Source organism: Erinaceus europaeus, chromosome 14, assembly GCF_950295315.1.
Source record: "Erinaceus europaeus chromosome 14, mEriEur2.1, whole genome shotgun sequence".
In the NCBI taxonomy this organism is placed as follows: domain Eukaryota; kingdom Metazoa; phylum Chordata; class Mammalia; order Eulipotyphla; family Erinaceidae; genus Erinaceus; species Erinaceus europaeus.
In genome coordinates this window covers 67,590,232-67,610,790 of record NC_080175.1, presented here as the reverse complement: position 1 = coordinate 67,610,790, position 20,559 = coordinate 67,590,232, and the positions used below count along the sequence as shown (strand labels likewise).

Sequence of the window (20,559 nt, the reverse complement as noted above, 5' to 3'; positions counted from 1 at the left end):
CAAAGGACATCACAAGAGTATGACTTGTATAGAAGTCCTCCAGGGCATATTTATAGAGGATAATGTTTAAATGAATTAGTCCTATTTCCACAACTAAGAAGGAGAATCAGACCCTACTCCAATTATTTTTTTTTTTTTTTTTGCCTCCAGGGTTATCGCTGGGGCTCGGTGCCTGCACTACAAATCCACTACTCCTGGAGGCCATTTTCTCCATTTTGTTACCCTTGTTGTTATTGCTGTTACTATTATTGACTAGGACAGAGAGAAATCCAGAGAGGAGGGGGAGAGAGAGAGGAAGAAAGACACCTGCAGACCTGCTTCACTGCTTGTGAAGCGACCCCCCTATAGTTGGGGGTAGGGAGCTTGAAATGGGGGCGCGAACCGGGATCTTTGCACCAGTTCTTGCGTTTAGTGCCATGTGCATTTAACCCGCTGCACTACCACCTGGCCCCTCCTACTCCAATTCTTACACATGAGCACATACAAAATGACTTTTGCAAACATAAAGCTAATTTTTAAAAAAATATATAGATGTATATTTCTTTAGAGGTTTAATTAAATCAGGAAGTTGAAAACCAACAGTATAGAGGGTCAGGTGGTGGCACACCTGGTAGAGAGCACATGCTACAGTGCACGAGGACCTAGGTTCCAGCCTTCAGTCCCCACCTGCAGGGAGAAAGCTTTGTGAGTGGTGAAGCAGTGTTGCAGGTATCTGTCTCTCTCCCTCTCTATCTCCCCCTTCCCTCTCCATTTCTGACTATTTCTATCCAATAAATATAATAAAAATAAATAATAATTTTTTAAAAGGAAGAAAAAGAAAACTAACAGTATTTGCCGTTAGCGCTGATTATCTTTTTGTTTCAGATCCCCTGAAGAAAAGGAAAGACTCTGGCTGTTAGGGGTGGGTCAGTTTCATTGGTGATATTTTCTCTTCATAGAGATACATACAACTGTGTCAAACATTAATATCTATGGCACACAAAATTCAATAAATGCATCTTTTAATTTTTTTTAAAAAATTAGTATTTATTTTCCCTTTTGTTGCCCTTGTTTTTTATTGTTGTTCTAGTTAGTATTGTTGTTATTGATTTTGTTGTTAGATGGGACAGAGAGAAATGAAGAGAGATGGGGAGACAGAGAGGGAGAGAGAAGACAGACACCTGCAAACCTGCTTCACTGCCTGTGAAGTGACTCCCCTACAGGTGGGGAGCCGAGGGCTCAAACCGGGATCCTTACACTGATCCTTGTGCTTTGTACCACATGCACTTAACCCGCTGCGCTACTGCCCGACTCCCAATAAATGCATTTTTTAAAAGTCATCCTACAAAAAAAACAATGCCCAAAAGGACAACTACATATACTGTTTCACCTAGCAGCAATGCCACTCCAGCCAGCTCAAGGGGAAGAAGCTAGGATTCTTCTTCTTCTTCTAGCGTTTGCCCTTCTTCCATAGCCAGTCAACAGCGTCAGTTTGAGCCTGATGTAAAGTTTTCGAGACCTCCTTTGAATCTGAAGACCTCCAGCTAAGGAAGTGCTCCTGGGAAGGGAAGGTTTCATTCAAGCTTTCGGGTTCCCATTCACAAATAATTCAGTGCCCTAACTAGTACACTGTAGAAGTGAAACTCTAAAGGTTTTACTGGATGCAGAGAAAGCTAAATACTTAACAGTGTGATCTTCAGAATTATAGTGGGTACCAATCACACCTGTTTTTCTGCAGGTAGAGAGCCAGGCATTGCTTTTTAATATCAGGTGACTTAAATGCATAGTCCAGTTGTCCACTAGTGATGCAAAACATCTGGCACACAAAAGGGTACATACATTTGTTTGTGGTGACAATTATTAAAGCAAGAAAAAAAAATGCTGGGCAGTGTCCTGTCTTTATTACTCCAGACTTATGTATGCTAATAACTCTTAGACAGACTCATGTGGTAAAGTCTCTGATAACAATTTGACATCTCCCTTTCTAATGGAAAAATCCCAGATAGTGAAGTTCTTGAAGGCTGACCATCCTGGGAGCCATATAAGGAAATCTTTAGAGATTTCATGGAAATTGAGTTTCTCTAAAGGACCCAACAACTCTAGAGGTGATACTGTGAGAGGAAAAAGACAGGTGAGAAGAATGTTAGCAGCCATCTGGTCCCATCTTACTCTGAGGTGAGGAAGGTGAGAGCAGAACCAGCCTGGATAGGAAAACCTGTGGTGGCGACTCTGCTCTCTCCCTGCAGGCAGAGGTGCACTCGGCTTTTTTTATCCAAAAAGGAAAATAAAAATCACGATACAAACCACTAATTTTTACTGTAGGGATTCAAATCCAATAGCCTTAGATATAAGCTGAATTAAAGGGGCGGGGTGGTGGCACATCTGAACACAAAGATCCAGGTTCAAGCCCCCAGTCCCCACATGCAGGGGGAAAGCTTCACAAGTGGTGAAGTAGTGTTTCAGGTGTCTCTTTGTCTCTCTCCCTACCACCCCCTTCCCTCTCCATTTCTGGCTCTCTCTAGCCAGTAAATAAATAAAGGTTAATACCAAAATAAATAAGCATCTACATCCAAAAAAAAAAGACAATAAAAAAAAAAAACTGCACAAAACCAAAGGCCTTTGGAAAGTGCACAGCTAAGGTTTGTATTCAAAGAGGGAGACAGGCTTGAAATTAATTGCCCATGCCCACATTGGCAAAGTGACTTCACCCTTCCTGCTTGGCCATTTCCAATGTCTCCTAAGTGAATCACCCAGTGTGCTGTTTCAGCACTCAGCTCCAGTTCTACAGAATCTCATTTTTCCCTCCCCAACGTCTAATCTGTAGTTAGTTACTTGTCCTCTGACCCTCAGGGTAAGCCAAGGATCAGGTAGAATGCACCTGTTGTTCTTGCATTCCATCTGAGATGGGGGCTAGCATTCCATTCACCTCTGAGGAATGTTAACTGATGACTCTAACATGACAGGTGCAATAGGAGAAGAAGGAAAGAAAGAAAGAGAGAGAGAGAGAGAGAGAGAGAGAGAGAGAGAGAAGGAAGGAAGGAAGGAAGGAAGGAAGGAAGGAAGGAAGGAAGGAAGGAAGGAAGGAAGGAAGGGGAAAAAGATCAATGAAATCAAATCACAGGGCAATCTCAGACCAGATCTAGAGACCGTGAGAAAACACAAGAGTTGCGACTTTTGTCACTACTAACCGGCCTGTAATTCAATGATGTTATGCTCAAAACAGAATTGTTCAATAGGGCGCAGAGTTCTAGGTTCCAACAACGGTGCCCTGTCCACAGGCGAGGGGAAAAATAGAATCTGTATAATCCTGTTTCTGTGTTACCATGGAGCCACTCACTAACTTCATCACTGGCAGCTTGCCGGCTCTTCTCTCTTTGTATCAGGCTGCCTGCTCACTCCAGATCATTACCAACGGGGAGTCCTGTCTACCCACACTTCAGAGTCACTGCTTTTCCCTTCATTTTATGCTTCGAAACCTTCCTGTTTCTGTAAAACACCCCAGACAGTGAAGCCAGCTTCCTTATTGGCTTATCTACTTTTTATCTTCCCCTTTTTCTATCATCATGATCCAGCTAACTGCAAGGAAGGTGATGGTCCCACTTACTGCATAAATATAGGGTGATATACTTACTATCTGTCTGTTCACATGTTTCCTAGTTCAGTGTTCTCTAATACCAGATACTACCATTTACTTAAAAAATTAAAAAGGGGGACCAGACTGGTAGATCTGGTCAAGCACACACATTACAGTGCAAAAGGTCCTAGGTTCGATCCCTCTGGTCCCCACTTGCAGGGGGAAAGCTTCACAAGTGGTGAAGCAGGACTGCAGGTATCTCCCTGTCTCTTTCCCTCTCTATCTTCCCTCCCCCTCTCAAGTCTCTCTGTAATCATCCAATAATAAGTAAATAAATAAGTATAGTTTTAAAAAATTTTAAAATAATGAGATGAGCCTAGGGCTTATTGGACAATCATATTTAGTCTTTTGCTATGAGAATTGAAACACAGAGGAGGTGAATCTGATCTACATCAGTTGGGTTAGATGTAAACTGAGAAACTGCTCACTCAAAATCCTTAGAAAGCAGAGTTTCAAAAGAACAAGGGCAACAAAAGGGAAAATAAATAAAATTTAAAAAAAAAAAAAGAAACACATCTGGGAAAAAAAAAAGGAGGAAAGCAGAGTTTCCTGACTCAAACCTCCATTTATTAAAATTATATGCAGGGTGAGAGCATAACAGTTATGCAAAGAGGCTCTCAAGCCTGAGGCTCCAAAGTCCCAGGTTCAATCCCCAACACCACCATAAGCCAGTGCTGATCAGGGCTCTGGTAAAAAAGGGGGGGGGGGGCACACACAACTATGTGAGGAGGAAGGAAAAAAATTCCAAGCAAGAGAGAGATTCTTACTTTACAACTGAAGAACTGAAGTCAATTATTCCTGCTGATTTTTCTGCACTGACATAGGTCTTGCGCTCCACCACTCTTTTGTCCCCAAGCCAAATGCTGAGAGCTTCTGCTTTTATTGAAGTCCCCACCTCTTCAAATTCCCCCCCCCCTTTTTTCACAAGTGCCCCAGACCTTCAGAGCCTTCTACTTCAGTTGCTGGCAAAACTGGTCCCACCTGAGTTGTGTTCAAAGCCTGGTCCAGCCCCAGAAGCAAGAGCTGGCCCGTCTTGGGAACAAGTCTCAGGTCCCACCTCCCCTAGGCCAGATTCCGAAGTTTGGGTGGTGGTAACAGCACCCAAGTGACCAGTCCATGCCCAAGCTGTGTGTAGTGGTCAGCCTCTGCTACCACATGCTGTACTTTGGATTCAAGTACATGGTAGAGGTTCACTCGTGTCAAGAATCAGGCTACTTCCTGGGAAGCTAACCATCCAAGGAACGAGACAAGAGCTCTTATGGGAAGCAATAGGAAGCAAAGTCCTGGGCCAGTTCTTTTATTCTTTTATTTATTTAGCCAGCAGGGCTATCTCTGGGGTTCAGAGCCAACAGAATAAATGCACCCACCACTCCCTGGCAGTTATGTTTTCCTTTTCTTTTTTTTTTTCCTTTCTTCCCTATCTTTTCTTTCTTACAGACAACAAGAACTTGGGGGGCGGAGAAAGAGAGAGAGAGGGAGGGAGAGAAAGAGATGCATTGCTTAATCGCTTGTAAAGCTTCCCCCCCCACGTGCAGGTGGATACCAGGGGGCTTGAACCCAACTCCTTGTGCATGTTAATGAGTGTACTCTACTCAGTACACCAGCACCAAGGCCCCAGACCAATTCTTTCATTAAGTAGCACCAGGGTGAAAAACAGCTTCTGCAAGCAGATAATCATAAGATGACTTGCTCATCTCAGCATCTTGGTGCTGCCGACCTATACAGCTTATCTATTCTAACAGACACTGAGTTTTATGACTTTACTGTAGGTGAGCTATTACTTACAACCTAACAATAAGTCAAATAAAGTTGTGCTTTGATGAAAAAAGCAAGCTCGAGCTTGTTGGATGGCCCCTCTCATTTACTACTTCTGGGAGTTTATAAGGAAAGTTAAAAAGCAATCTCAAACAATTTCAATAAAGACAGAGTCGAGATGAAAGATGGGTGACCACATGGCAAAGCTTCCTGAGAGGCCTGCCTAGGTACACAGACACAGGTGAGCAGCAGGTGAGAAGCAGGTGCAGGGGCCACACCCAGGGAAGCGTCTAACATCACTTGAAGGCAACAGAAACACCACCTCAGCTGACCACTACTGCTTAGTCCATCCTTGGCTAAAAAAATCTGACAATTCCACATAATGAGCCCAAAGACAGACTTGCACATTCTTATAAAAAATACTCCCTGGGACATATACATACATATATTCCTGCCACTTCTTTATCCAGTCATCCGTCCTTGGACGTTTAGGTTGTTTCCAGACTTTGGCTACTGAAGTCAGCTGCAAGCCCAGCAGTGCATATATCCTTTCAAAATTAGAAAGGACGAAACTGTATCATTTGGAGCAAAATGGACTGAACTGGAGGTGATCATGCTTAAGAAGAACAGATGAGGAGGTAAGAACAACTACAGGATGGTTTTGCTCAGATGTGGACTAAAGGAAGTGAACTTGCCCCCCTCCCCCAAAGGTAACCAATTGTCTTGGATTTATTAAGAACTGAGGGGTTCGGGGAAGAGATGGCACAGAGATCTTTATTAGGGGGCACAGTGACTTACATACATCATATATAGGTGTGAATATCCCCCTGAGATCTTAAAGGTTGATGAAACACTCTTAAATCACTATCAAAAGTGGGTTTTTTTAAAAAAAAAATCATTCCCCAGGAAGTTCTGATGTGCAACAGATCAACTTCCTTAACATGCAGGTCAGTTCTTCATGCACCCCGGCAATCACATTTTGAGTCACACAGTTTTTGCAACAGGTACAGAAAGTAAAAGATAATAAGATCTCAGAATTTTCAAGCTGGTTATATAATTTTTTACAACTATTTGATGCTTACATTCAAAAGACAAGTTAAGCCTAAAAGGTTGATTACACTACACACAGAAGTTTCTCATCTTCAGCAGAAGGGTTCATTAACAGTTAATCCTAGTTCTGCAAAGTCTTTGATTTGTCCACACTATTTGTACCATGGTACTGAAGGCACCAGACACTGGCATTGTGGGATCCAATATAAAAAAGGCTCTAATCGGGGTCGGGCGGTAGCGCAGCAGGTTAGGTGCACGTGGTACAAAGTGCAAAGACCAGCTTAGGGATCCCGGTTCGAGCCCCCAGCTCCCCATCTGCAGGGGAGTCGCTTCACAGGTGGTGAAGCGGTCTGCAGGTGTCTGCCTTTCTCTCTCCCTCTCTGTCTTCCCTTCTTCTCTCCATTTCTCTCTGTCCTGTCCAACAATGAACGACATCAATAGCAACAATAATAACCACAGCAAGGCTACAACAAGGGCAACAAAAGGGCGGAAAAATGGCCTCCAGGAGCAGAGGATTCATGGTGCAGGCACTGAGCCCCAGCAATAACCCTGGAGACAAAAACAAACAAACAAACAAACAAAAAAAGACTCTAATCTAGTGTTAAAGACCCAATCCCTGGGGTAGGTGTAGATAGCATAATTGTTATACAAAGAGACTCTCATGACAGAGGCTTCAGAAGACCCAAGTCTAATCCCCCTGCACCACCATAAACCAGAGCTGAGCAGTGCTCTGGTAATATAAGGGGAGAAAGGGACTGGGTGGTGACACACCTGGTTGAGTGCACATATTACAATGTGCAAGGACCCAGGTTCAAGCCTTCAGTCCCCACCTGTAGGGGAAATGCCTTGTGAGTAGTGAAGCAGGGCTGCAGGTGTCTCTCTTTCTCCTTCTCTATCACCCCCTTCCCTCTTGATTTCTGGCTGTCTCTATCCAATAAATAAATAAAGGTAATTTTAAAATTCTGTTTTTAAAAACAGAAATATATTTTTTAAAAAGATTCAAATCTTGCATTTGCAAAGCAATTTATCGCTGGCCAACTGTTAAAAAATGACTTGGCACTTCAAGAAAAGGACTGGCATGCATTTACATCAGAAAAATCTATGTCCAGCTATGGCAGAGGCTTCATACAATAGAACTTTGACTCTTAAAATGTCCTCATCACCCACCTATGCTCATGGAAGCACTGTCTGCAACAGCCCAAGCCTGGAAGCAAACAGATGCCTGAAGACAGAAGCGGTTGAGAAAATGGTGGCAGACAGACACGGTAGAGTACTATTCATCTGTCAGACATGATGAAATGCTTCTCCCTTGTTACATCTTGGATGCAACTGGGAGGAGTCGTGTTAAATGACATAAGCCAGAAGGAGGGAGTGAATACCGATGGCCTCACTTACAGGTGGGACTTAAAGAAAAAAATGGGAAAACACAGGGGGAGACATGAACTAGCTAGGTATCGTCTGAGGCAGCAGAAGCAGAGGGGTGTTGGGGGTAAGAGGGCTTTGGGAGGGGGCTGAGGGTCAGGACCCACCCAGAACATGGTGGTAGAGGAAGTCTTCAACTGGAGGTGGGGATGGAGTGCAGACTTCTATCCAGGGGAGATAAGAATCATGCTCATCTGACAACTGTCTTGCAAATCACTATTTCCTTAGCAAAATGATAAAATAGCAATTGTCATAACTTTAAGCAAATTCAATCACAAATAATAATAACAATAATATCTTACTTGAATAAAGAAACCAAGGAGTCTGGCAGTGTACTAGTGAGTGGAGTCTTTGTCTAAAGGTTTGAAATGCCCTAATTATGTAAAGAGCTAAACAGAGAAGGGAGTGCATGTGGCAGCTTCCTAGAGAGGGATTTCTTGCCTCCGGGGAAGCTACAATTAGTTAGGCCATGTTGCAGCCTCAACACATCCCTCACCCAGCCTGGAGAGGACTAATATTCAACCACAGGTTCCCCAGCCCCTGTCTCCAGGAACCACTCCATCCCTGGCCCCCAGGCACCGCCAGCCCTGTGAAGACGACCAGCTGGAAACTTCAAGATTCTCAACAGCAGCCTCTATAGGAAATGGGGCTGGCAACAGGCAGAATGGCTGCTTTTAACGAATGGCTGCTTTTAGCGAATGGCTGATCCTGTCCATGTATGAGAGAAAAGCCAGATCAGGCACAAAGTAAAAAGCTTCCAAATGTTTCAGCAATCAGGTGTACTCTAAAAACACTCAAAGTGAATTTTCACCAGCATTTCATCACTATGGGGGAGGGGGGGACTAATTTATCTTGAAGCAAATGTTTTAGAGGTTGGGAAAAATGAGCTGGCAAGTTAGTGGAATAATTCAGATTGTTCTAGAGACTCCTTGGAGTTCTCTCTATTTAGAGTCTCACTAAAAGACTAGGAACTAGCACTTCCCAAATACAGTTCCATCCAGGTCAGAGAAATAGGCAGCCCCAGGGCTCAGGACTAACAGTTAATTCTTAGACTTTCTCTAAGGGAGGTCTAACTCTTCACAATAACGATGCATATTAGCAACCCCTCACAATATGTCCTCCCAATGTAAAAGGGGGCTGTTGGATTTTTGTCTGGTGTAGAAAGAAAAAAAGAAAAAGCTTCAGGAGCAGAGCAACTTGCCAGTAGTGTCTCTCCTTCTCTCTCTGTCTCTCACTGTCTGTCTAAAAATGAAGGGAATAAAAAAAATGCAGCCCAGGAGGTGTCAACAGTGGGTAAAGCATTGGATTCTCAAGCATGAGGTCCTGAAAAATAGTAATACAGAGCCCACTGGAAGCACTGGGAAATATTATAAGTTCAAAGAAATAGTGAAAAAATTCTGGTAAGGAAACAAAAGAAGAAAGAGAAGTCTTAAAATCCTGATCCTGTAATGAGAAAAACTATTTCCATGTATAAGACAGTCTTCAAATAATGAAGTACAATCATGTAACAACTCTGCATTCAAACCAATGGAAGTGTGTGCATCTATGCCACAAAATAGTTTCACCTTCAAACCACTCAAACATCTTTGGTAAAAACAAAACAAAAGAAAAAGGTTTGCAAATGTAAACCTGGGCAAAGCTCAGTCATAATTGGAAGATGAGACTTCATTTGCTATTTGTCCTTGATCTGAAGCCAGCAGAACCCAGATTTCTTATTTACATGCCGATGACTGTTTTACAAAAGCAGGCTGTATAGAAGCTTCCGAAAATCACAGCCTCTGCCAGCTTGTAAACCCCCCCCCCCAGTAAGGACACCCTTCATGTCACCCCTCAGTAAACACAGACAGAGAGTGGGCTGCCTAGAACCTGTCGTAGAATCCTCCCAGAGTATGACAGGTCGGCGTTTTTAATGCCTGGTGAGTTCCTTCCACGCACTCAAGAGCCAAAGTGAGAAAGTGAAGGAAGTGGCACCAAGGTCTCAGTGGCCGTCAGCATGCTGAGTCATCATCCCTGGGGGTGGGGATGGGAGAGGCAGTCTCAATGGTGTCATTCAGAGCTCCCTGTAGGGTCTGGCCTTCATCAGTTATGCAGTTCCCACACAGTGGCTCAGTGGGGATATCTGGATAGCCCAGGCCTTCCCAGAGGTCCTTGTCTGCAACGCTGGAGCTGTGGCTGTCAGCCTCAACTTCAGAAATGGAAGGCTTTGAGTTTGACCAACAATGGAGACTCCACTTCTACCAGTTGGCAAATAAAGTCGCTGCCCACAACTAATGGGTGACATCTCTGTAGAGCTCGAATCAGCAGAGCTATGTGTCACAGCACTACTGGGTGAAGACTATGGTGGCCCTGTTGCCGACGATGACGATGGTAAAGGCAACGGACTGTCTCACACCTCAATGCATGGTGACTGTGACTAACTGCTCCCATTGTGATGGAGGAAACAGAAGCCGGGAAATTAAGCAGTTGTCAGCAAATGAAGGCGGCTTCATACAACAAACTTTGCACGAATGAGGCTCCAGGTTCAAGGCACGTCATCATGTATGATGGAGCAATGTCTTGGGTTTATCTAAGTAATTAGTAACATTTTTAAAGTCTTAAAGATTAAAAAAAACAAAAACTGGCCAGGCTAGGACATGGTAAGAGTGGTAGCACACTAAACTCACCACCCTGAGGTCCTAGGTTCAATACCCAGCACCAGAGCTAGCCAGTGCTCTGATCTTTGTCTCATCTGCCCCTCCCCCTCCTCAAAAATAAATAAATGTTAAAAAAAAAAAAAGGTAAACAGCAGTAAGCCAGGTCATCCTGACCTGCTGGTACTATGAAAAATAATAAAATAAAGATGGTGGTATTATCATAGGGTCAGTAGTAAAGTCCTTTTAGACTGATGCACTTCTCTTAATAATCAGTATGAATCAAAATCTCTAAGTTTGTAGAGATAAACTTTGTTTCTCTTTGTTCATTTGTTTTTTCCCCTCCTCCTCATCTAGGCTTCACCTTCCAGGCAGTTTTTCAGGTAGAGAGATAATCAGCCAAACAGCCAGACAAGACAGATTGAAAGGAAACACCACCTTCCCATTCCTGCAATGTGGTGGATGCTGGGCTTGAACCTGGCTCACACACTTTCAAGTGAGCTGCTTTGCTGGTTCTCTTCTAAGAGATTTCAAAGACCAGTGTGGAAGCACTACACTAGACTCTACTTCCAGCAGAATAACAGCATTAAAAATGAAAAATGCCTGACCGGCACCATGCCAGAGCCAGTGATGGGTCCAGGCAGCAATGGCCAGGCTGCATCACTGAGGCTGGAGTGGAGAACTGAGCACTGTGGGGTCCCAGGGCTCAGGAGAGGGCAGTCTATAGAAGGGAGTGTGCAGAGAGCCTCTGCAGGGTGAGGCTGGGATGGCCCAGAGGGCACTGAGGGGAGGCAGGCTGAATCCTTGGGGGAAGCAGGCTGTTGCTTTTGGCTGGGAGAGTCGATGGAGAGCCGAGGCAGAAAGATGGTGTGTGCAGACAGGAAGGAAGGCTGCCCAGCCATGTCTCAGCCCAGACAAGGACATAGAAACAGAAAGGAAAGACTCACAGATACGCTTGTTAATTCCTCAGTTTCAGCAAAGGCAAGGGTTCAGAGAGATTGCTAAGATTCACCATCCCCCTGTGTGGCCCCCTCCACCTCAACCCCAAACAATTAGCTCTTTTTGTGCATCCTTCCTGCTGAGGGAGGAACCATCTTTGTCTGGGGCATCCTAGGTTGAGGCTGACTCTGGGTGGGAATCAACACTGACCTCCCGTGGCCCCTCTGAGACCTGTGAGTCATGCTTCATGGAAAAGATTGAGAAATATTCCATTAGAAATGAATCTGCCTCCACAGCATATTGTATGTTTCCTGTGTTTTTCTTCTTCATTATCACCAAGGACATTCTTGTGAAAACAGTCTTGTGCTCACAATCCCTGCCCCACCCCCCACCCCTGCCCCAATAACCACGCTCCTCATAAATGATCAGCTCTGAATTCTCAAGCTGTCTGTTCATAGTTTTACTGAGTGTTTCTGGGGTCTTTGGGGGTGATTTTATGGAAAATACTACAGGAGAACTGACCTCAGATGGTGGCATTTCAAAGTCTCCAGAAAGGTTGAAAACCAGCTCCATCTCCTAACCCTCTGCAGCCACATCCCACCCTACAGCAAGCCCTAATTTTCTAGCTTGCAGGGGCTGAGGAGATAGCATAAGGGTTATGCAAAAAGCCTTCCATGCCTGAGGCATCAAAGGTCCCAGGTTCAATCCCCAGCACCACCATAAACCAGAGCTGAGCAGTGCTCTGGTGTGTGGGGGGGGGACCTTTTGGGTCCTGGTGGTGGTGTACCTGGTTGAGCACACACATTACAGTGTGCAAGGACCTGGGTTCAATCCCCCAGTCCCCACCTGCAGGGGGAAAGCTTCACGAGTGGTGAAGCAGGATTGCAGGTGTCTCTCTGTCTCTCTCCCTACCCTCTCAATTTCTGGCTGTCTCTATCCAATAAATAAAGATAATAAAAATTCTTTAAAAAAAAAACACAAAAAACCTTTCCATCTTGTGCTGAGATAGCAGAGTTATTAGGCCGGCAACATGAGCCATGGCATAAGCAATGAATATGACTGTAAAATTTCTAGGAAGGTTGCCACCAGCTGCCCTCTACACTAAACACACACACCACCAACAACATTAACAACAACAGCAGCAAGAGCAATAGCAACAACAACAACAAAAAAAAAATCCACCTGCTCACCAGAGTAGAAAAAGCTTAACTAGAGAGCTTCATTGATTAAAAGAAAAAAAATTACTATATTTATTGGGTAAAGACAGCCAGAAGGGAAGGAGGGAAGGGAGAGAGAGACACCTGCAGCCCTGCTTCACTACTCACAAAACTTTCCCCCTGCAGGTAGGAACAGGGGCTCAAACCCAGGCCCTTGTGCACTGTAGCATGTGCACTCAACCAGGTGCATCACCACCCAACCACGAGAGCTTCATTTTTTTTTTTTTTTGCCTCCAGGGTTATCTTTGGGGCTCGGTGCCTGAATTATGAATCGACTACTCCTGGAGGCCATTTTTCCCATTTTTTTTGTTGTTGCCCTTGTTGTTATTGTTGCCATTGCTATTGTTATTGTTGGATAGGACAGAGAGAAATGGAGAGAGATGGGGAAGACAGAGAGGGGGAGAGACAGACCTGCACTTGCAGAACTGCTTCAACGCTTGTGAAGTGACCCCCTTCACACCACGTGTGTTTAACCCACTGCACTATTGCCAGGTCCCTGAGAAAATGAGTTTAATTAACCTCTCCCCTTCTGGTGGTGTGGTGGTGTGTGTGTGTGTGTGTGTGTGTGTGTGTGTGTGTGTGTGTGTGTGTACACTGAGGCCCTGTCAATAACTGGTCTTCTCTGCAGAGAATGTTTCAAGTTCACTGCTCTGTTTATAATGGCAGCTTTGTACTCATGCATGGTGATACATGGAGATAAAGGACACTAACACCCCTCCCAGTGACCTAAAAAAATTCCTTTGACAGAATCGGAATTGAAGGGCCTTCTATCTCAGGCTTCTCCAATCTTCCTTGTCTTTGTCTTCTTTGGGACACCCAGAGACTGTGCTTTTCTTTCGCTGGGGTTTGCTGGTACCTGGCTCGGTAAATTGAAGTGATACAGGACAAGACTGGAGGAAGTGGGACTTGGGATCTGGTGACTCACCAGGATGGAGGAAGCATGGGGGCACTGGGTCAGCTGCAGAAACTGGAGGGGAAGCCATTCTGAATCGAGAATCCAGACCCGCTGAGAGCCACTAATGCAGAATGACAGCCACCCAGGCTAGACAAACAAAGAGTCTCACACTTAAATTCCAGTGTGACACGGCAAGTGGGGAGAGCATGCCCACCCACGCAGGACGTGGGGATAGGCCACATGATTCTAAGTGCCAGCACAGGTTATGCTTCATCTCAGGCCATGTGGTGAACTGTCCCATTTCATGGAATGGCAGGTACAGGTGAGGAAGTTGAGGTTCTGGGAGGTTAGTTCTCAGATCTAGAGTCATAGAGAACAGACAGTGTTGCGTGCTCCTCCCTGGGATGTCTGGACCAGGGCTTCATGCTCCCTGGGCACATAACAAGAGCAAGGTGGGTGTGTGTCCCTTGAATAACAGGGCAGGAAACCTGGGTGAGCACTCAGAAGAGTCAGGATGAGCCCAGATGGTTTGCAGAGCAAAAATGGAAAATAGCGACACACATGCTCTGTTGAAAGAATGAAGAACAGGTAGTGTGATATACCAGAGCCATGGTTTGGGACTCCTCCAAGAATCTGTCTGGAATGAGAATCGGGCCTGCAGCTGAGGTGGGGCTCTCTGGCTGTTGGAAAAATGGGCACCATGGAGAAGGTGGGTGCAGTGAATGGCAGTCTTTTCTTGCTTGCCCGTTAGAGAACGCATCAGCAAAGGGCCTGAAATCGAGTCCTATTGGAATGGAAACTTCAGAAAGAGATACCGCTATATTACTAGAGAGCCATGTTAAAAGAATGAAGCTCTCCAGGCCGAGAACCAGCGTAAGGATCCTGGTTCGAGCCCCCAGCTCCCCATCTGCGGGGGGCGGGGGGGGTATCACTTCACAAGTGGTGAAGCAGGTCTGCAAGTGTCTATCTGTCTCTCCCCATCTCTGTCTTCCCCTCCTCTCTCCATTTCTCTCTGTCCTATCCAACAATAACAACAGCAATAGCAACAAGGGCAACAACAAAAAAAAATGGCCTCCAGGAGCAATGGATTCGTAGTATAGTGCAGGCACCAAGCCCCAGCAGTAACTCTAGAGGTGCAGTGGAGGGAAAAAAAAAAGATTCATTTTCTCTTTCTCTCCATCTCTCTCTCTCTCACCCTGGAAAGCATGTTGCAGGAGTGAGAGGATGTTTATACCTGTGGCTCTGTGCAGCTACCTGTTACCGGTCCTATACTGTGCACGCAGGAGTAGTCGGCAAGCCCGAGGCCTAGTGAGGCTCTAGTATTGTAGCAGCGAGAGCCAAGTGTTTTCTTGTTGAACTGAAAACACCAATTCCATCTGCTACAGGTGAGGACATTTTATCCACTTTTTTTTTAATTTGTGATTTCATATTGACTCCACAAAATTATAAGCTAACAGGGGTATAGTTCCACACTGTTCCCACCACCAGAATTCTCTGTCTTCATTCCCTCCATTCATTCACTTTTTCTAGCAGGGCAGATCTTTCAACACAGCATAAAATTTGAAGCTAGACTGGTAATCAGCCTCTGTATTAAAGGGCACAAGATGAAAGACTATACATTCCCTACTGAATTAGAAGAATGGTTTCCTCTCTTCTTGTCCAAGTCGTCGACAAGAACTAGACTTTGGCTTCCACTATTTCAGGACATCAACGATCAATTTCAGGGACACGATAGCCATCGAAATCAGTTAAGTCATTAATAAAGTAGTTAAATTGTTTCGGATTAATGGCAATTAAAAGCCCACAAGGCTTTTTAATCCTTGGAAATGATCTTTCTTCAAAAGAGTAACTGCCACTAAATTTTTGTTTTTGTAGGTACAAAAATAAGTAGCAAACCTCTAAGGTTGTATGCAACAGAAAAATCAACTTTTCAATGCATTTCACTATGGGAAGCCAAAACAGAACAGCATTTGACATAAGAGGAGGGAAGGGAAGACTGGGGAAAAGAAAAGAAAAAAAAAAAAATCCAAGGCCTTTTAATTCTACAGAATCACCTACAAAAAAAAAAAAAAATACAAAAAAAAAAAAAACATTCCTTAAAATTACAGACAAAGAGAAAAACACCACTGGTTCACACGTTTACAGAAGGCGCCCTTACCTTGAATGCACTGAAGTGTTCCATCCTCTGCTCGAATTGTGAAAGTCTCGCCTGGGTTAACTTGAACGAGAATCACCTGCCAAAATAACACATTAACTTCACTTTAGTACTAGGGAATCTGAGATTTCCCCCCTAGTTTCAGTCCCTGAATGAATGCACTAGACGGGAAGTAGCTGGCACCAAATCTTGAATAAACACAAAACTTTAGATTTATTCTACTCCCTCTTCAAATCTAATAACCATGTGCATTTGAATTTCACTAATGAATTCTCCCGTGTTGCTTATGATACTTCAGACATTTTTTTTCTTTTGCGTGGTGCCTTTTTGCTTTCACTGATACAGAAAGTTTAAAGAGAAAGGATCAGAAATGATAGGAGAAAAATCACACTGAGAAATAAGATCCTCCATTAACCCTACTGAATACTGTCCCCAAGTGCCTACTACTGATCTAGACTGTATGATTCTACTGGATGAAGGCAGGAGGCCATTTATAAGAAAAGTAGAAAACAAGGTCCTTGTGGGTAGGATCTGCACAGCTTCCGTGGTGTCAGGATTCTTCCATATGACTTCAAGGCTCCAGCTTGGGACTTTCAGCCTGATAACATACAAGCTCTGCCCTGTATGCTCTCTCTTTCCTGGGTCCCCAGGGGATAATTTCTGAAAGATTAAACCATGCCTGGTAATGACAAAGTATGCTCTTTTAAGAGCTTTCCTACCCGTCTAATTTAAATCCGTTAGGAAAAAAAAAGAAAAAAAATTCACATCTTAAAAATACGTCAAAAATTATAAGCCAAGCTTTAAAATTAGTCAGAGATTTATGAAGTTAGCCCTGTGTACCTCTAGAAGGTGAGAAGATGTTAAGTGTCTCTTTCAGTTTGCCGACCTTGGTCCATCATATCCCAGGCATGTGCTAGTCCAGGGCTCTTCTCTGCCCACAGCCCACTCTAATACTGCCCCAACCACTGAAGCCCATTCAAGCAAACCCACTACGTGTGTTTGAAGGAACTCCTTCCTAGAGTGGAACTGCAGTGACTAACTAAGCAGCCACTTCTAGAGTTCAATCTTCAATCTATGTAATGTTGGCTCTGTAAGAACAAGGTATGGGAGCCAGAGATCCATCACTCAGTAAAGTGAACACACTGCCATATATGAGGACTCAGTTTCAAGCCCCTGTGCCCCACCTACAAGTGTCTCTCAACCCCATCTGAAAAGAAAAAAAAAAAAAAAAAGGTGTGGCTGTGCCTAGCACAGAATAAGAGTTGGATGGCAAACGCTAGAAGAAGAAGAGTTGGATAATGGGGAGTCAGGCAGCAGCGCAGCCAATAAAGCACAGGTGGCACAAAGCGCAAGGACCGGCATAAATCCCAGTTGAGTTCCCGGCTCTCCACCTGCAGGGGAGTCGCTTCACAGGCGGTGAAACATGTTGGCAGGTATCTCTCTTTCTGTCCCCCTCTGTCTTCCCCTCCTCTCTCCATTTCTCTCTGTCCTATCCAACAACAATAATAACTACAACAATAAAACAACAAGGGCAACAAAAGGGAATAAATATTTAAAAAAAAAAAAAAAGAGTTGAGTAATGAAAGCAGGAAGACCACTGAAAATACTTTGACTTAGCGTTTTATGAAAGCTTAACGTCTATTTTAAAAATCCACTTTCTATGCTGCATATCATGATTTATGTTTTCTTAAATTATCAAGACCAAAGTCTTTAGGGAGCTGAGGAGGCAGAACAGTGGTTCTGCACAAAACAAAAACAAAAACAAAAAACTCTCCTGCCTGAGACTCTGAGGTTCCCAGGTTCAGTCCCCACCACTATCATCAGCCATAGCTGAGCAGTGGTCTTGTTTCTCTGTCTCTCTTTGTGTGTATATATTTTTCTCTCATTAAAATAAAACAAATAATATGTGTGTGTGTGTATATATATATATATACATATATATATATATATATATATATATATATATATATATATATATTTAAAAAACAAAACAAGGAAATAGTAGAAAATTACCCATGTCACTTGGGCCAATTCTATCATCACTGCAATAAAGCAGAAACCAGAGGTTGGGTGGTGTTGCACCTGGCTGAGTGCACATGTTACCATGCACAAGGACCTGGGTTCAAGCACCTAGTCCCCACGTGCAGAGGATAAGCTTCATGAGCGGTGGAGCAGAGCTGCAGCTCTCCTCTCTTTTCTTCCATCTCCCCTTCCTTCTCAATTTCTCTGTCCTAGCAAAATGTTCCTTTTAATAGAAGGAACAAAATAAAAAAAAATAAAAAAACAGGGTCAGGCGGTAATACACCTAGTTAAGAATACACACTTTAGTGTGCAAGGATGCAGGTTCAAGTCTCTGGTCCCCACCTGCAGGGGGAAAGCTTCACCAGGGCTACAGATTTCTCTGTTTCTCTTCCATTCTATCTCCTTCTTCCCTCTCAATTTCTGTCTCTATCCAATAATAAACAAATAAAAATATATATTTTTTTAAATAGAAGAAACCAAATGCTTGTATTTCAGCCTCTAGGCTATAAATTAATTAGTTGCGGGGTTGAGGGGGCAAGGTGTCTGGCCATCAGGACCAGACCCTTAGCATCCTGTAATAATACCAAATTTATAACTTCCATTTTCTCATCACACTCACAATTGTTGGGATCCTAAGGTACAGTCCACCAGCATCCTAGGAAAGTCCCAGGCAGGCACAAGGCTTTCTGACATGAGGTGTGTTCAAAATCCTGCCACGTCATCCAGGCACCCCCAGGCATGAAGAAAGGCTGACAGCTGCCACCAGACCCCAACCCCAGGGATGCCCAGATGCTCCTGGCCTCCCCAGTCCATTAATGCTTTCCCCATTCTGGTTGCAGGACCCAGTTCCTGACCCCTACCTCACTTTTGGGGGGAGAAAGATGAAATAGGAAAAGGCCTTTAAGCATCCCAAGAAAACAGAATCTCTCTCTTCAAAGGCTCGGTTGCTGTCATTTTCTCTGCTATGGTTGCCTAGGCAACCAGATTGTAATCTACAGAGTTACCTGGGGAACCAGCAAAGCTCTCCTGTGTTCCAACAGAGAGGTTTCTCCCTATGAGCAAAAGCCATTATCTGAGCCGAGTATTCATCCTACCTCCAAAAAGAAGCATTTGAAAGAAGGCACTTGAAAAGAAGGGATTTCTCTTCCTTCCGCTTGAGGGGGGCTGCCCAGCTAGCTGGCTGCTGTCACCCTCATTAAACAAAGAGGTAAAAGTGAAGCTCTCCTTGGCCTCTCTCTTCCGCCACAGAACAGACAGAACTGACAAGTTCTTCTCCAAAGAAACATCATCACTTTCTGCCAACTTCCTAAGCATTCCTGTGTGTCCACCCACCATCAGCATTAAGCCAGCACACATTACATTGCGTGCCTTGTCAGCGGAGGTGGGGCAGGCAAAGGCCGAGAATTAACCACTAGTAGATATCCCCTAGTTGTGTTCAAGTAGAACCCTGCTAAGCAAACCCTAACAGCATACTTCGTTACCTCTGCTTTGCCAGATCTGTTTCAAAGCGTTCATGCTGTGAGCCATGGGACTCGGAATAACCAGGAGTCAGTTTATCCAGTTTATCAAAACCTGCTGAAAAGTAGGTGACTGTTCTTTCAAAGTCTAAAGAAAGGCTAGAACAAGAGTTAGAATTAATCCAGCAGAGTGAAAGGCTAAACCCTGCACACCCTGGAAAGCATTCTACAGCAAGACAACTGTGCGTGGGCAACAGCTCTTGACTTCAAGGGATGAATCTCTTTCCCTGGTCCCTGCTCAAGTGAAGGGAAAAGGAGCTACTTCTGCAACTACATTTGGGGCAGCTAGTTAGTCAGAGGCCAGTGGTGTCTCAGACTTCTGCTGGAGGCAAATTCTTAATTGCTGCCTCAACAAAAGGACCAGACACAGGCACAGCTGAGTTGGTGACTCATAAAGCAGAATGCATAAGAACCAAGCAGGAGAACCAGGGTCCAAACCTCAGGCCATCACCACCTCCTCTACCTCACTCTACCTCTCTTACTCTCAATATAAAAGAAGAGGGGGACAAAACAAAAGCCACTGGGAGAGATGGAGTTGTGTGAGCCCCACTGATAACCCTGGTGGCAAAAAATAAATAAATAAATAAAGAATAAAAAATAAAAACAAAAAACAGTGGTCTAAGAGGTGGCACAGTGGCTAAGGCGCTGCTAGACTCTCAAGCATGAAGTCCAGAGTCCAATCCCCAGCAGCACATGTACCAGAGTGATATCTGGTTATTTCTCTCTCTTCCTATCTTGCTCATAAATTAATTAATTAATTAATTAAAATAAATAAGTAAATACACCAGGTTAAGCACTCATAACCTATCTCTATCTACCACAGATGGTTCTGCTGGGAGAATAGTGCTGAATAGCCAGATGGGAAATGACCTCTTTGAAGCATTTTTTATCTTGAATTGGGAGAACACTGTACTTCAGGGGTACAAGTCCAAATCCCCCCACACACACACTCCCAGAGATGGGCCAAGTAAATGCTGGGCCTCCCTCCATGGCAGGGACTGCACCACCCCACCCCCATACCACCTGCAGCTTCAGCAGTGAAATACACAATCAGACAATCGAGATATCCCACATGTTGGGGAGACTTTCACTTTTGGAGATTTAATCACCCTTGAAGCTTCTCACTTATGATTTGATTACCCAACAAATAGCTTTAGGAGAAAACAGCTGTGCTAATACTGGAATCAGTCCTCTGGCTAAATGCATACTTTTCTCCCCCACACACCCCCCACCCCCTTCTTACCATAAAGCTTTCCACTGTGACACCCACCTCCAAATGGTAGAGTGGTTTTCACAAAGTTATGGAGTAACTTCAATCAACTGCTATTGAGAATACATTAAAGT

The 20,559-nt window shown here is 44.2% G+C and overlaps 1 protein-coding gene across 3 annotated transcripts in view; it reads right to left on the bottom strand.

Annotated features, from left to right (window-relative positions):
- The window catches only part of FNDC3B (fibronectin type III domain containing 3B), a 296,399-nt gene that overhangs the window by 180,570 nt on the left and 95,270 nt on the right, over positions 1–20,559 (bottom strand). For all 3 annotated transcript variants that reach the window (XM_060171958.1, XM_007517927.3, XM_060171959.1), the window contains exon 3: positions 15,680–15,755. In XM_060171958.1, coding sequence (XP_060027941.1) covers positions 15,680–15,755 — 76 coding nt within the window. The remainder of the gene's footprint in view (positions 1–15,679; positions 15,756–20,559) is intronic.